The sequence below is a fragment of the Psammomys obesus genome, unplaced genomic scaffold (genome assembly GCF_907164565.1).
Source record: "Psammomys obesus unplaced genomic scaffold, mPsaObe1.curated_primary_1811, whole genome shotgun sequence".
Lineage (NCBI taxonomy): Eukaryota > Metazoa > Chordata > Mammalia > Rodentia > Muridae > Psammomys > Psammomys obesus.
The window spans coordinates 9524267-9541634 of NW_026596152.1; the positions used below are offsets into that span (position 1 = coordinate 9524267).

The 17368-nt window shown below is 48.0% G+C and overlaps 1 protein-coding gene and 1 pseudogene across 1 annotated transcript in view; both read right to left on the bottom strand.

The window, feature by feature from the left end:
- Positions 1-5971: 5971 nt before the first annotated feature.
- The window catches only part of Drc3 (dynein regulatory complex subunit 3), a 44244-nt gene continuing 32847 nt past the window's right edge, over positions 5972-17368 (bottom strand). The window contains exons 10-14 of the mRNA XM_055593961.1: positions 17175-17306; positions 14858-14930; positions 13293-13414; positions 6684-6815; positions 5972-6226 (exon numbers count right to left, since the gene is read on the bottom strand). Coding sequence (XP_055449936.1) covers positions 6113-6226; positions 6684-6815; positions 13293-13414; positions 14858-14930; positions 17175-17306 — 573 coding nt within the window. The 3' untranslated portion in view covers positions 5972-6112. The remainder of the gene's footprint in view (positions 6227-6683; positions 6816-13292; positions 13415-14857; positions 14931-17174; positions 17307-17368) is intronic.
- LOC129666729 (threonine aspartase 1-like) lies at positions 8709-9792 on the bottom strand (annotated as a pseudogene).

Below are 17368 nucleotides of genomic sequence, written 5' to 3' on the forward strand. Positions count from 1 at the left end.
TAATATCACGCCTCATTTTCATTTGAGCCTTGGCATTTCCCCATTTTTTTTTTTTTTTTTTAAATCTGAGCTCTGTCATCATTTTCACATCTGCTCCCAATGGCTGGAACCCTCATGGGGGTTGGTGGGAAGAAGCAGGAAACAAGCACATCACCACACACACCCTTTTTCATCCTCAGCCCTCAGCCTGCAGGCCTTTTCTTTCCCTGGCTTTTCATCAGATGGTCTTTTGAAAGTGAGTCTTTGGTCTAAGCTGGTTGCTTACTGTTTGTTCTTTCTATTCTAAAAAAGTGATTTACTCTTAAAAATATAAGTTGTTTCTGGGTTAAATGCAAACGTGGTCCTGGCCTGGTTACCAACATGCAGTGCTATGATCTGGATCTGGGGTGTCCTCATATTGTGGAATTATGTCCTCTGGGTACGCAATTGATTGCATCCATTAATATCCCTCATGGATGGTGGATTCATCAGGCTGCCCCTTCCCCAAGACTAGATAAGAACTTAATGATTGCTGGAGTAATTGGGCAAATCTACCACAAGTAATCCTAACATTGTCATTGGTTCTCCAGGCTAGACTGGGTGGAATTGTTTCTGTGGTTGGTCATTATCTGCAGCGAGTAGTAGAGGCCTCAGAAAGTCACATATACTCGGTACCAAGTGTGTGTAGACATGACAGAACCAGTTATGAGCCTGGGAGGAGCAGTTGCAGCTGAGGCTGAGCCATCCGAGGGTGGACATCAATCCCTGTGTGGCAGACCTCCCCTATAAATACCCTATGTGGCATAGGAGTGTCCCTGCTGTAGTGGCAGTTGTGTGGCCCCTGCTCAGGGGAATACGACCTGCAGCTGAAGCTGAGACTCTGAAGGTAGAGGCTCCTGGTGGTGGGGTGAGTACAGGATGGCCAGAGCATTACACGTGGCTGTTGTCTTGCAAGTAATAGAATTGGCATGCCTCCTCCATGAATGAGGTCTGAGACAGGGGCTGCCCTCAAATGGCCATTGCACCCATTGCAATCACTGAAAGTAGTACCTCTGTGGATTATTCCTAAGCAGCTGATGACAGCATAGGCATGTTTTTTTACTGAGGCTGAGTTGACTGCCTAAAAGAAACCTTTCATAATCAGCTCTGACCTTTTTTTTTTTTTTTTTTAAGCAGAAAAACAATATACCTAGAGCAGAGATGATAAGTAGAAGAGTGGAACCAGTGAGACGTCAAACGTCAGATTCTGGGGGACATTATTCTGGGGTCACATAATCTATGCCAGATGAAAGACTTTGGAACTGACATATGTATACCACACTTTTATTAGATTTAAATAGAAATAATGAGTACTAATGAAAGACAAAAGGTATCAATATCAAAATAAAAATAGAACTTAATGGAAATAGTTAAATGTGAAGAAATGTACAAGCACAGAACACTTTCAGACGCATTACTCATCAGAAGAAGAGACACTTCTGGAAGTAAATGTTAACAGTGGTCCCTCATGGAATTTAAGTTTTCTCAAAAACATTCAGGTTTTGTGCTTTATGGTCTGTTTGTGTTGCTGTTTGTTTTAGGATAGTGTCTCACTCTATAGCCCAGGCTGGTCTGGAACTATGTAGCTCAGCCTGGCCTCAAACTTGTCCTGCCTCAACCTCCTAAGTGTTGGGACTACAGGTGTGTGCCGCCATAGAGTAGTACTGTCTTTGAATTGCTTGAATTGGGAAAAAATTTAATTTTTAAAAATGTGTATTTCTACTTTACCTGCATGTATGCATGTGGCCAGAAGAGGTCATTGGATCCCCTGGAACTGGAGTTAGAGTTAGTTGTGAGTTGCCATATTGGTGTTGGGAATCAAACCCTAGTTCTTTTGAGAGAACAGCAAGTGCTCTTCACTATTGAGCCATTTCCTTAGTCCTGAAAAAAACAAAAACAAAACCTACTTTTGTTTGTTTTGGTTTTTTGAGACAGGGTTTCTCTGTGTAACCTTGGCTATTTTGGAATAGCCTCTGTAGACTAGGCTGTAGACTAGGCTATTTTGGAATAGCCTCTGTAGACTAGGCTATTTTGGAATAGCCTCTGTAGACTAGGCTGGCCTCAAACTCACAGAGATCCACCTCCTTCTGCCCCCCAAGTGCTGGGATCAAAGGTGTGCACCACAACTTCCCTCCCAGTGAGAATTTTTTTCTTTCTTTGTTTGTTTGAGTGCCCTATCTGCATGTACACCTGCATGCCAGAAAAGGGCATCAGATCACAGTTTAGATGGTTGTGAGCCGCCATGTGGGTGCTGGGAATTGAACTCAGGACTCTGGAAGAACAGATAATGCTCTTAACCACTGAGCCATCTCTCCAGCTCAAGAATTTTTTTCTTTTTTTTAAAAAATAATTTATTTAATTTTATTTTATGTGCATTAGTATGAAGATGTCAGCTTCCTTGGAATCAGCATTACAGACATTTGTGAGCTGCCATGTGGGTGCTGGGAATTGAACCTGGGGCCTTTGGAAGCACATACAGTGCTCTTAACCACTGAGCCATCTCTCCAGCCCCAAATTTTTTTTTCTTAATTAAATCATTTGAAATGGGAAGACCCACTTCTAATCCAGATATTTGAGATCCACCTTTAATCTGAAGCACACCTTCTGCAGGCAGCCTATATAAAGGAGATGGAAGAAGCAAGCTTGCTCTCTACCTGCTTTGCTCTCTCTAGCAAGTCCATTCTCTCTGGCATCAGAGCCTACTTCAGGATTCCAGCGTGTACTGAAGTCCAGCTGAGACATCCAGCCTTGTGGACTGAACAACTACTGGATCCTTGGACCTTCTGATATGTGTGTGTGTGTGTGTATATATATATATATATATATACTGGTATATACTATATAGTATATATACTATATAGACTGTTCCTCTAGAGAGCCCTATACTAATACAGCAAGATTCCCGTCAAGGTGGAACTTTAAGTAAAAACTACCAAGTCAGCGCCCACAAGGCTCTAGAAGACATTAAGGCTTGAGCAACAGCTCTCAGAAGGCATAACTGGGCAGCACAGATGATAAGAAAGATTAAGCTTGTTCTCCCTCTCCCATCTCTAAAGTGGCTGTGTACACTTCTTCCTTACAAGAACGTACATTAGGTATGGAGATACTTGCTCTACGGCTAAGGAGAGGGAGAAGCCACAGGTACAAGCTGGCTAACAGCCTGTTAGACCTGGGGAGCCAGACTGAGTAGCTGGTATAATAGATGAGCACGGTCCTGCTCCCCCTTGACCCTCTGAGTTTACTGGTTTGGAGAGAAGTGTGTTGGCCCCAGGATGAGGAGACATGAAGGCGTAGAGAGAATGCATGGATGGCAGCGAGCTCAATGCCACAGTGCCTCCCATTGCACTGGATAGCCTTGTTCCTTTGAGGAAATTATATAAACAGTGAGACCCTTTCATGCTGTTTGGACCTGCTAACTTTTTTAGGATCCTTAGCTGCTGAATCCCTAGTCCATTTGGCACTTGTTTGGAACAGATGGTGGTAGGCCTTCAGAGAACCTGCCCACTCTATAAAAAGGATCCATCTTATAATGTTAATTTCTGAGAGGTTTACAGATTTAGAAATTTATCTGAAGGACATGCAAATGTACTTAGAGGAGCAAGGATGGGAAGTCAGCCCATACAGGGGCCAGGCAACAGCTGTGAACATTCAGAAGAATTTTGTGGTTAGGTAAGGCACAGTGCCACCTAACAAGGTGATTGAGAAATTCCTACAACAGCCTGTGTCTATTAGAATAAAAAACCAGGAGTGCCACCAAGCATGGCACACACCTTTAATCCCTTGTGTGGCAGAGGCAAGTAGATCTCTGTGAGATCAGAAGCCAGCCTGGTCTACATAGTGAGTTTTAGGTCAAACAGAGCGACTACATAGTGAGCCCTTGTCTCAAAAACAAAACAAAAGATAAACAAAACTCCAACATACAGGAGTGTCAATTCAGAAGGCACCTGCATGGGTAGCAAAAGGCACACCCAGAAGACGTGGTTGTTGAATGAGGATTCCAGGGCCAGGGGTGGTGGGCTACCTCCCTGTGAGTGGTTGGTGGGGAGGTTCCTTAGCTACACACAATATATACAGTTTCTACTGTTGTTGGTTGCATGCCAGAACCAGAACTAGAAGCTCCTTCCCTACTGGCTGGGGCTGGTAGGTTGGCAAGCACTGTGTAGGGGGAAAATTCTTAGCAATGACATTGCTCAGCTATGGACCTTGTGTGTTAGGAAATAAGCATGCCGTCCTTGCAAGATTCGGCCACTGGTGTAAGAGTGGCATGATATATTGGTACAAATAAAACCTACTTTCTGTTTGCATTTGAGAGCCACTCCTCAGTGGGGGGCCCATGCCAGGACAAAAATCAAGCATGGAAGGAGGCCACAGGTTTTACTGGGGGAGCTATTACCGTCTTGTGAAACAAGCACTATTGGGCTATCAGATTGTGTGCGTTCCATCTGGGTCTCTCTTGTTCCTGCTTCCTACCCTACCCCAACCACTGTCCTTTTTTTTTTGGAGGGTGGGGGACGGGACAGACAGTGTCTACCCCAGGCTTGTCTTAAACTCATTGTATGGCTGAAGATGACCTTGAACTTCTGGTTTTCCTGGGATCACAGACATGTGCCCCAGTCTGATTTTCAAATTGGTTTCTAATATCTGTGCTTATGCCCAGAGGTTTTTGCTGTGGTTGGCCTCAGTCAACAATGCTGCTTTTTTGTGTTAAAGAGTGCTGGAGACTGCAGAGACACAATTGGCCAAGCTGCAGGGAACAAGTAGGCATTGAGACGTAGGAGCCGGTGCTCAGGCCCGAACAGAAGAAAATGACGACACAGCTCCAGCAGTTCCCCTCCCCAAGGTACAGGGTGCACGTAGAAGTGGCAGGGGACATGGTAGAGTATGTGGAACTCTGTCTTTTAGGTGTGGCATAGCCATTGCCATCTGGAAGTCAGAGCAGCTCTGATCACTTGCGTGAGACCCTCACAAGACTGGCCCGATAATATTCCCTCATGGGAGGAGGAAAGAGCCCATAAGGCTCGTGTCTTCCCCAGGGAGATTTATATATAAATATACATGTATATATGTATTTATATATAAATATATATTTGTATATGTAAATTATTTATATAACAGTTGTTAGAGGCAATTATGTTCCTGTAAGTCATCCTAATTAAGCCCATTGGTCATTATGCTAGATTTGGATGGAATTGCTTTAGTCTGCTGTTACCCTGCTTGGGGTTAGTAGAACTAAACTCCCCAGGAAAAGTTGCTCTGTATCCCTAAAAGCCCATGTGTCAAAGGCCAATGCTCCGGGGTCTGCTGTTGGGTGGCAGAACCTCATGGGAGATTTCTAGGTCATTGAGGATGTGCTATCAAAGGGGATTCTGAGACCCCTGTCCTTCCTCTTGTCCTCACTTTTTGGCCATGAAGCAGGTGGTTTTGCCCTACTGGCAAAACCTGCCATGATGGCACCAGCTGATCATGGACTTGGCCCTGTGCGGCTAAGGTCCAGAACAGACTGTCTCTCCGTAAGGAGGCGCATGTGTCCGGACACCACGCGCGGTCATCCCCACATCTGAGTCTGATGACTCCTCACACTGTCACCCCCACAGTCGAAGCAGCAGGCTTCGCTTCCTGTCGCTGTGCCTCGTGGAAGGGCAGTGTAGCTGGGCAGCCAACCTGAGTCCCTAGCTTGGGATCATGCAGCCAAGTTCTGAGCTAAAGGGAGCTGCGGCCTCTACCTTCAAGAGCAACGTAGGCCTCAGTGCTGTGGGGAAAGCTTCAGTCTCTCACTTCTCCAGTCCTCAGCACCCAGAGTAGGGAAAGAATGCCTGCAGCCCACGCTGGCCGCAGCCATGGGAAGAGCACTAGCACTGGCTTAAATGGGGCTAGTGCTCTGCATTAACCACACGTCCAACTGATGGCCAGCCACCTCAGAGACATTTGTATAGGAGGCTCAGGATGTGCTCATACATGATGATTGCCATGCTCTCCCTCTCAGAGAATACTGACAACCAGACCTTTATTTGTCTTTATATTGAGAATTATTACCAAGGGTGTTGGGATAGGGGTGAACTAAGGAAGGCCCATAACTCCCAGGGGCTGGGGACACTTAGTCTATGATGTCACCACATTCCAGGTTGTCCAGCTCGTTCTGCATGTGGTCGATGTAATGGTTGATCTCCTTCACTCGCTTCCGGTTCCTCGTGATTTCGTCTTTGTGAATCTGGGGGATGAAAGGAAAACCAGGGTGCTCGGTGCATATGACAGCATCATTTACTGAGGCCCCAGAGAGGGAAGGAAGATGTTTACCTCAGCGCTGCAGCCACAACATGCACTGCTGGTCTCCTGAGGCAGGAGTTACAGACACAGTGAAGTATATGGGTTCAAGAGTGACTGGAGCGGGGTCAGCACTCCGGAGGCAGAGGCAGGTGGATCACTGTGAGTTCAAGGCCAGCCTGGTCTACAAAGTGAGTCCAGGACACCCTGGGCTACAAAGGGAAACTGTCTTAGAGAGAGAAAGGAGAGAAAAGGGTGTGACTGGACCATAGTACCTTTGTTGTAGAATTCTACAATCCTTAACTTTTTGTTTTTTTCTACTTTGTTTCTGATGGAAAATAGTACACTCTGGTTGTCAGCTAAAAAACTCAAGCCAGCCTGCTGGGTAGCTTGGTGTTCCTTACCGTGTCTACTAGATGTGAACACCAAGAGTTGATTCCAGAAATCAGGTCATCTTCTCGGTTGTCAATCTTCAGGAGGTGGATGTCATGGGATGTCCCAACGGCATTAACGATTGTGTCTTTGTCAACAAAAAGCTGGAATGTGAGTAGGTCCAAATGAGATTGCGCGTGCCGTTATGCCCTGAGCACAAAGCGAGGGAACTGAATAGAAAAGAGGCCCCTGGGAGCCCACAGGCTGTGTGGCACACCTACTGGAGAGCCCAAACTGTATCAGTTACTTTGTGCCAGCTCATCCATGGACTGCTCCCCAACCTGAGCCGTGGCAGGTGTCATGCTGCAGTCTCCATCAAAAGCGTGCTTTCTCCAGGGAGATGGCAGGTGGCTAGCTAGAGCAGCCTCACCAGGGTTATCAGTTTGCACAAAGCCTTTCCAGGCAGTCCTAAACCTCTGCCAGTCAGGCTATTCCAACCCTGGGCCCTGTAAACTGGTAAGTGTCTACCTCCTGTTTGTCTCCACTATTTCTCACGTAAACAGAATCAACTGGAGTCTGCTTCACCTTGGCTTGTTCCTGACACTGTTTTGTCCTTATAGAGAGCTAGTACAACTCTTCACCTTCTAGCACGCCTGGCTGCCTCTAGATGCAGACGCTGGCTGGAATGGAGAAAATGCAGCACGGTCATTCCCAGGGGTGGGGGAAGCCTGCTGAATCTCCGAGGAAGTGGTGCTTCACTCTGAGCCCAAGGTACTTCGTGAAACACAAGAATGGCAAAGGACCTGGATATCTGCTGTTGAAAAACTGCATCTGGAGCATACACAGGGAGCACCACATACCTGAGGTGCACGGAGCTTCAGCCATTGCAGGGTTTGACTTTGGGATATCTGCATACTCTTTATAACACTCCCCCAAACCACAAAATCTCAAATCCCAGGTGCAGTAAACTCTCTGGATGTTTGGGTAGAGATACACAACAGTACTTTCTCGGTTCTGCTTCGTTCTGTACAGTATCACCCTAATACTCTCCAAAAATATGTTTTGTCTGATCTTGAAATTTTAGTGTTCCTACAGAAGGAGGTAGTCTTTGATCAAATGCTTGAAGGATTCAACACCTTCAGACTCCCAAAGTAAGCTTCACGGGGTTACAAAGTGTCCTGAATGCTGTACAAAGTTGAGTGGAAAACAACCTGCTTCATTTCTCTTCCCTTACTTCTTTCTCTTCTACTTACTGTTTCAGAACATCTGTGGGAGGCTGGTTGGCCACAGAATGCCCTGTGAGAAAAGCCAGATTATCTGATGTGGGGCAGTGGACCAAACCAGGCACACCACAGAAGTTACCTTGTAAATGATATTCCATTATATACAAATCGGGACTGTGTGTAACTCAACACTACTTCATAAAACGGTGCACAGGCTTGAAGCTTCACATTTAAGCTTCAAACAGCTCAGGGAAGAACACATTTTATCATTAAGACTATCACTTTAAAAGGTTCTGACCTTAAGTCTCTGCTAGATTGTTTCACTGAAACCATTCTTTGTTCAAGGAAGAATGCCAAGCAGTGAGGGATGAGAGCACATCCACTTAGGCTAATGAATAAAACACTGTTACTAGATGGTCCACAATGGAGGTCAAGTCATTTAAACAAGCAGATCCACTGGTCAGTTCTGGCACGTTGTATCAACCATAGCTGGTACCTCAATGAAAGAGAAGTTTCCTGCAACTTTAAAAGTTTTTCCTGAAAACAGTTACAGAACATACATTGTAAAGATGACTTGATTATTCCAGGTCATAGGTTATGCCTGAGATCCTGTCCCATCAAGGAGAAGCAAGCACACACACTGGACATGCATACACACCAACACATGCTCTCGCTCACCTTTGAAGCCTGAAGTGTCAACCAGCAGTAAGGACAACAGCATTTGTGTCCCAACCAGGGCCCCAGGCTGCAATAGGAATTACAGAGCAAGGAAGGAAAAACACCCAGTTTCAGGTTCTGAAATGTCTCCCCGACACTTAATACTCCACGTGGAGGTCAGTTCACTGGCTTCTCCAAGCAGGAAACCCCACCTTCATGTCCTGACTTCCCTGCCACAGTCCCAGAAGGGAGTCTTGAAAGGTGTGAGTCTTGGCTTTCCTTTTCTGGGGTGACATATATCCGAGAGCATGCTCTGTATTGTGGCTTCACAGAAATTCCACTAGGTGTGTCTGCGTGACTGGAGAACCACCATGCCACCTGGCACGCCATCCTCACTGTTGAGGAGCTGTGAAATGACAAACTTGTTTTGCACAGTCTCCATCACAGCCTGGTGGGCATCTTCAGCTTGTAAAGTATGTGAACATTCTCCAGCCGATGTGATAGGGCAAGATGCTCTCTACTCCTGAGATACTCACGGCTGTGGAGTAGGGGTTAGAAGATGTGGTATTTTCAGCTCAGCAGCCACATTCAGAAAGAGCAGCCTGCCCAACTCCGCCTGGATGTTTCAAGGCCAAGCCTCCACTGGAGACAAGAGCCAAAGCATTCTCTTCCTGATCCACAACTACAGTACACACTGTGTCCTAATGGCCAAATCATTTTCCTTTGCACTTGTCTTCTTTTCTTTAACCAAATGGAATCTATTTCCTTCCTTTCTGCCAGCTCTATTCCTACCCCCCACCCCCAAAATGTAGTTTTCCTGTGTATCCCTGGCTGTACTGGAACTAGCTCTGTCCATAAGGCTGGCCTCTAACTCAGAGATCCACCTGCCTCTGCCTCCTAAGTGCAGGGATTAGAGGTGTGCGCCACCACTGCCTGAATACCTCTTGTTTTTTTAAGGACAGCTAAACTGAATCTGTGGTTATGGTGTTAGGAGGGTAGGAGGGTATCCCAGGATTCGCTGCCCACTCATAGGCTCCTTCTCTAACTAAAAAGCAGGGTGGAATTCTGCCTGCAGAGAACTTACCTTCTGCCCTTCACACTGGATTCCTGATCCCTTTCCGTGCTCTAACTGCTCCAAAATGTCAGGATTTCCCACCCATTATGCTGGCACAACATTTCTTCTAAGAGCTTTCGACTAGACCCCATCTGTGCCTTTGTTGGAGGATCCTCAGTTCCAGCAGAGCAGGTACCTGTGGCTTTGCAATGGTCTCTGAGGAGCTAGTTCGTGTTCATGTTTATATTCCTTGGCTTCAGATTCAGAACCACCACCTGGACCTGCATGCACCAGTGCAACGCGCCTTTCTCCTTACAGGACTTTCTAGTTCCTTGACTGTGACTTTATCAGCAGACACTGAGATGGTCCAGAAGTGACCCTGCAGAACCTACCCTCTTCCCCCTTCCCTATGACCATTCTCCAATATTATCTATTAGGAAAAGGGCATCCTCTCAGCCAAAAATGACTGCAGAAGAGGACTTATCCCACAGGCTGCCCCAAGCTTCAGAAATAGGTACAACCACATCTGCTTTCTCTTATGTCGACTCAAGCAGCTTTTGGGAATGAGCAGCGCTCCCACGGACCAGACTCCGGCACTGACCCAGCCCTTGCAGCGGCTCTCCTACATGGATGCCCGGAGTGCCTGAGACACAGGTGACATCATCCCTCCTTCCTGTTGGCTCCGAGCTTCAGCTTGAAGTCTTGAACTTTCTGCCCAGGTTGGGGGAACACAGGCAGGACAGCTGGGTCAGGCATGGCCAACATCATTTGGCTTCAGAGGGGTGCTTTTGGAAATGTCCTGAACCATGTGACTTTGTAATCGGGATCTGTGCAATGACTCTGGGTAACAGTAGCCAGACTGCTCTCGTCCTTAGTCCTCTTCCCCTTCTGGACCCCTCTTGCCATAGGCACAGGAAACATTTTGTTGAGGCAAGCTGCCTGGGTCCAAAGTACAGTTCTATTGTCTGTATGCATCATTTTCCTCATCAGTATAGAAATACAGTGGTGCCTACTCTCTGTGTCTACCTGGAGATTAAAAGGGCAGTTTTGTGCCCAGCCCTTTTGCCAGGCTGGCCCTCAGAGGCTGCAGCATACCCCAGCTGTTGGTGTGGTCATATTTTCTCAGAGCCAGTGTTTTTCTTCTGAGAAAACAGGCCAGTCATTGCAAAAGGCAACTGTGGGCTTCTGAGGATTTCTTGTCTATGACTGTGGATGTTCCCAAGATGAAGGGGCTTTCACTAGCTATCCCCATGAGGTTTTTGGAGACAGGGTTTCTCTGTGTAGCCCTGACTATCCTGGAACTTGCTCCATAGACTAGGCTGGCCTTGAACTCAAAGAGATCTACCTTCCTGTCTCCTGAATGCTGGGATTTAAGGTGTGCACCACCACTGCCTGGTTCCCCATGAGGTTCTGAAGGCAGTAATATATTCCATTCTTGCTAGTGAGTCTAAGAAACCTCTAGCAGAGAGGCAGAGCCCCATGGCCTAGCACCATGGGCACATGCACCCCCAGAAGGGTACAGCACTCTCTCCAGTGACAGGCCCTGTGCTGCCAACCAGACTAGAGCCAGAATTCAGGCTCCTGTCCTGGTTGTGCCGTTCTCACTTGAATCTATGAGCCTGCCCTGCCCAATGTTCTCATCCATGACCTCAAGTGATAACCAGGCTTCCTTTGGTGAGGAAATGAGGTCACATGTGGCAAACAGGCTGGATGGTGGTAATCCTCTATGGAAGAAACTTCGTTGCCAGACACTACAGTACCAGACAGGGCCACCTGGGTGAGAGGGAGAGCTGACCTGCCTCTCTGCTGGCCTCTGGGGCCCATATTTTACTAGATGCTGTAGTCACTGGGGAGCGAGCACGTTTCAGTGGGTTGTTCACTGTTCGTCTCAGGTCTGGGGACTCTCTCACTTCACAAGGGCTGTCAGAGACTTCAGAACCTCTGAGAGGAGACTCGCTTCTTGGTTAGGGCAGGGTAGTGTTTTCCTGTGAGCTGTATAAATGGCTTAGGGAGAGCAGGTTGGTGGGCCTGTGGCCCTGCACCGTGCTGCTGTGTTAGGTGTCAGTGCCAGCCTCAGAACAGAGGCTATGGAGTCAGAGCTGCTGGCCTTCAGCCCAGCTCCTGATGAAGTAAATATTTAGTGAATACATGTTTGCGCCCACCCAATTCCAAGAGCATTCCTGGCTGCCATGCTAGATGTTCCTGCTGGGACAGGAGGTCCATGGTGATGAGAACACTACATCTAGCAGGGCATAGTGGTGCACGCCTTCAATCCCAGCTCTTGGGAGGCAGAGGTCTACAAAGTGAGTCCAGGACAGCCAGGGCTATACACAGAGAAATCCTGAAAAAAAAAAAAAAAAAAAAAGGCTACCTCTGTCCTTCCCTCACATGTAAAGCATGAATACTTGAAGAAACAAATTATTATGAACCGGAGTTGAGAACTGTGATGAGCTGTGATGGGATGTGACAAAGGGACAGTGGTTTAAGAGGTACTAAGGGAAGGCCTTAGGAGAGCTAACACTTGAGCTAAGATCTAAATGGCAAGGAAAATGAGCATGTCTGCCAGATAGATTGGGTACCAGCTAGTTTTATGTCAACTTGACCCAGGCTAGAGTCTTTAAAGAGGAGGGATCGTCATCTGAGAAAAATGCCTCCATAAGATCCAACTGTAGGGCTGTTTTCTTAATTAGTGATCAGTGTGAGAGGGTCCAGCCCATTGTGGGTGGGGCCATTCCTGGGCTCATGGTCCTGGGTTCTATAAGAAAGCAGGCTGAGCAAGCCAGTAAGCAGCACCCTCCATGGCCTCTGTATCAGCTCCTGCCTCCTGGTTCCTGCCCTGTTTGGGTTCCTGACCTGACTTCCTTCAATGATAGACTACAATGTATATGTGTAAGCCAAACAAACCCTTTCCTCTCCAAGTTGCCTTGGTCATGGTGTTTCATCACAGCAAGAGAACAGAACGTTAGTTGAAGGGAGCAAGCCTGACAGGAGTACCACAGAGGCTGGTCACTGGACATCAGAACCTGGGGAGGCATGCCTAGTTTGTGGTGTCTGAGATCTATGGGGATGAACTCTTAAGATCTGGCAGGCTGGGAGGTGTGAGGATTGTGTAGTCTAGGTTTCCAGTGGAACTACCTGTCTGCATATGGAGAACAGTGTGTAAGAAGGTAGCAAGGAGCCAACACGGAGACAAAGGGCAACTGGACGTGGCCTGGGGTAGCACAGTGATAGAGAGCAGGAACTCAGTCGTGTATGAACAAAAGCAGGGCAAGTGTTTGGACCTGTGCCCACTCATCCTTGCTCGAGCCCTTTCCTCAGGCATCCACACGCTACCCGTGGAGCTCAGGGTGGACTCATAGATGCCTCCTTAGCTGTAGACCCAATCATGGATCTCCAGTATTCATCAATACCTGTCCTGCTGGAAAAAAAAACAAAATGGGGCAGCGTGGTGCTGGGCTAGACGTGAGGCTTGTAGCTGTAGCAATGTTGCAGCTCTTCTCATTACAGACACTCCACAGTGAAGCTGCCTAAGGGAAAGCTTTGGCCTTTACCTCTGTTTATAACTGCCCCCTTTAAAAAGTTCCAGAAGACCCCACAGAAAGGAACTCGGGATAACCACCTGACCACCATGACTCCAGCTGTAAGCACCTTGCCCTGCCCCTCCCTCCCAATGTCCACCAAGCCCTGGCCCCTCTACCCTGACTCACAGCGCGCACATCGTCAGGCAGGTCCTCATCCAGCTCGCCCTTGAGGATCTTCTCCAGGGTGTTGATGGAGATCTCCAGGAGCTTCTCATGGTGATGGTTCTCCAGGTCCCGGCACTGAGCCATCCTGCAGTTGTGAGTTAAAGCCAGCGACAGAGCAGCAAACAAGGCCATGTCACCTCCACTGGAGAGACCAGTCTCTCAGTCTTAGAGTCCTGGGGTTCAAGACCTGCCCTGAGGTGCTGAGAGGCACCACAGCCATCAAAGCTGTCACCTGCATGCATCAAAGCCCAGAGTCATCCTCAGGCCCCCACATCATTCCTGTCCTTTTACCGGGTCATTCCTGTCCCTCAGTGCCAGCTCACCTCGTCTGCTTCTCCGTCCCCATGGCTTCCCAACACTGTGGAAGACTTCCCTGGTTTCCCATACTCTTACTCCTTCTCCTGTAGCAGCTGGAATAAGCTTGAGAATTTGGGGTAGCGGGTTCCTAGCTTAGGGCTCCTGGGAGCTTCCGTTCTCTGACATGGCCTGATGTTCTCATCTGGAAACTTGCTTTCTTAGGCCCATCCTTGGGGCCTTTGCGTACACTGCCTCTGCCGTCTGGACCGTCTCTCTCCTTTCCTCTGGTTCCTGTGGCCACCGGCAGGTCTTTTTGTTTGTTTGTTTATGGAGGCCGCTGACCCTGTACCCTGCATGTCAGACTGGGAACCTCAGGATGCTGGAAACTGAGTTCCTTCTGGGGTGGAGCTTAGCTCTTTGCTCCCATAAAGGGCTGGTCATGTTTTAAATGTTGGTTTCTAATCTTAACAATTAGGGTGCCAAGCTCCTTTCAACTTGTCCCATCATCAGTGTGGGTGTTGCCTCATCCCAGAGTGTTTTCCTTCAACAAAAGGTCAGGCAGTAATTCTGGGGTATCAGTGTCCCCACACATATCACCCACTTAGGAACATATGTGAGACTATTGCACAGCAGTCTCTCTGGGCATCCAAACTGGCATTCTAGCAAGGCCACCATTTTGAGTGTTGGGAACCGTTTCAGGTGCCATGGAGTACCCTCTGTGGTCCCCAAATCTGCATCCTGTGATAGGGAGGGCCTGTTTCTGGGTGGAAAGTGATAGGTTTTACATTCCTCTACTTTCAAAAATGTAGAGGTACTCATGAACTAGGACTGTTTGGGGAGTGTAAACACCTTCTTGGGGTGAGGGTGTAGGTTTTTCTTCAAATCAATGCAGGGTGAGTATTTTGGGTAAGAACAGAGGTACTATCTAAAGTGCCCCATTTACTGTGTACTAGGAGCAGAAGGTGGTGTGGCTCTTCCGCCACCACTTCTTTGCACACTATCAGCCTCCACTTACCCTTTCCTTTCTTTCAGTACCGGGGATGAACCCAGGGCCTCACTCATGCTAAGCAAGTTCTCCACTGGGCTTAATTTCTGAAGTGGTTTCACCCTCCTTTGCTTTTGGTTAAGAACCTAGGCACCTCTGCCCTAGCTGCCCTAGGGGCCAAGACAGACTCAGGAGCCTATGGTGCTTTTCCATGGGGTGAGATAGAGGTCCTCACAGAAAGGATATAGACTTTGGACGTTTTCAATAAATAGTCCCACCAAGTCAGTGATGTTTCTTTCAAATAAGTTTATGGTCTCCTGGAAATGATAGAGAAGATAGTCACCGTGTATGTCAGCATCCTTTGAACCACTTCAAATCAAGACTCAGGCAGAGACCACCCTCCTTGACTTTGCAGGGTGGATGGCTAAGGACTGAAGCCCCTTCCAGAGCTCTGTTGCTTTCTAGTGCCTGGAATGCTCACTACCCTCTAGAATGTTCATACTGCGACAGTTCTTTTCAAGGCTTACTTACTGTGTGTGTGTGGATGTTTCGCCTACATTACACACGTGCACTGTGTGCACGCCTGGATCTGCAGGAGTCAGGGGGCATGGGTCCTCTCACACAGGTTACAAGCAGGTGAGAGCTGCCGTGTGGCTTCTGGGAACCACACTCAGGTCCTCTGCATGAGCAACAACTGCTTTTAACCAATGAGCTATTTCGCCAGCTACTGCCACCAGGCTCTACGCTTTTTTTTTTTTTTTTTTTTTTAATTTACATCTCTGTGTGTGTGTGTGCGTGCATGTGCATGTGTACCTGTGGAGATCAGAGGACAATTAGCAGGAGTCAGTTCTCTCCTTTCACCGTGTGGATCCCAGGGATCAAGCCATCAAGCTTAGTGGTAAGATCCTTTATCCACTAAGCAAGACAATCATGCCAGCCCTGTCACTGGGCCTTTTGCCTCTGTGGCTGTCTCTACCAGGAACGCATATCCTGCTCTCACTCCTCTCCTCCCTGAAAGAACTCCTTCCTTATAGTCCTCTCAGTAGGATCTGCCCATCATCTCCACAAAAGCAACCAAGGGAGAGCTCAAGAGCCGGCTCTACTCCAGGGAGGTCATTTAATCTCTCTAGTTCCTCATATGTGAGAAAGTTTTTTCTGTGTAGTACCATGGTAGTTAGTGGGGTAAATTAGCTTCATCATGCAAAATGATTTACTATGTATCTGGCACAGACAGGACCTTGGGTGAGTGTTACCTCAGACTTGCAACGGTTAACTGCTGCTCCCAGTACTTAGCAGAGCACCTGAGGCCCAAAGAGTGTTGCTGAGAGAGCGATAACATGGTTGTGAAGCCTCCTCCCCGGAAGACCCTGTCTGCAGACTGTACAATAAGCCCATTCTCACGTGTGTGTGAGCAGCATTTTGATGAATAAAAGTAAGGTCGTTGGAAAGCATGGACAAGCATCTCCCGGCCTCAGGTGGCCAGTAACATGGGCAGGACAAGAGCAGGGATCTGGGAAGTGTTTGGATATTGAAAATAATCTCCCTGCTTGAAAGGGCTGGGAGCCAGCGGCAGCCCTCCCCTGCACGCACTGCCTGTGCAGTACTTGAGCAGAGTAATTCCCAGTGGGAAATGAATGGCTGTTGTGCTGTGCAGACAGCAAATCTATCCTGCGTAGGAAGTGTCACTTGACGTGTGAGGAATTGATTAGGCCCCGTCTCTTGGCCCAGCCACGGCAGCATCTGATGAGGTCCAATTCATCATACCACATCCAACCCCCAGCCTGGCTGCCTGCAAACACACAAGTCACCCTGGCCACAAATGCACTTGAGACAGCCGTGCTTTTCATTCCCCGTCAGTTCCAAGTGACAGGCTCCTTACATCGCCTACCCTGAGACAGCAGGCTCAGGCTGCACCACTGATGAGCCTTTGTTTGCTTCCCGAGTGGAGGTCCACCTTGTCATATAAGCCCTGGGACTTCCTCTTGGGTCTAATAAGAAATCTGCACTCTGTTGAGTCTCTGGGCTCTTCTAGATGGGGGAGGGAGGACTTTCAGAGGAAGAAATCCACTACAAGAATCATTTCCCAGGCAACAAAGACAGCAGTGTGTGCCTTTTTCTTTCTCGCTCTTTTTTTCTTTTTTTGCATTGCTGAGGATGAAACCCAGGGCCTTACCTGTGCCAAGCAAGCACTAGGCTACATTTTCAGCCCTTGCCTTTACTGTATTTTAACAGTTTGGGTAGGGCGCGATTGTGTGTGTTGTGTGTGCATGTGTGTATGTACATATGCTCATGTACATATTTGGTGGGCTGCACATGCCTGTGTGCACACTGGCTGGAGGCGAGGGACAACCGCAGGCACCATTCACCTCTTCTCTCACTGGCCTGGAACTATTCCTATTTGCTAAGCCAGTGAGTCGTAGTGACCCACCTGTCTCCACCTGTTCAGTCCTCTCCTGCGTGTCCACTGGGTTTGGACAGGCGGGAGAGGACCCTGTGGAGGGCACTTTGCGGGCTTCTGCAGCTTCGTGCTGAGGCCCGGACATGTGCCAGTGTGGCTGTACCTCCAGCTGCTCCACCAGCTGCATCTCCAGGGTCATGAGCATGTTGAACAGCTCCATGATGCACTCATTGCACTCCGTCAGCTTCTTCTCGATGGTGTTCAGGTCAGTCTCTTCTCGGAGGCTGTTTAAATTCTACAAACAGAGTTCTGAGCTTCAGGACTTGGCAGTTAACCATATTGCTTAGTAGTAAGTGA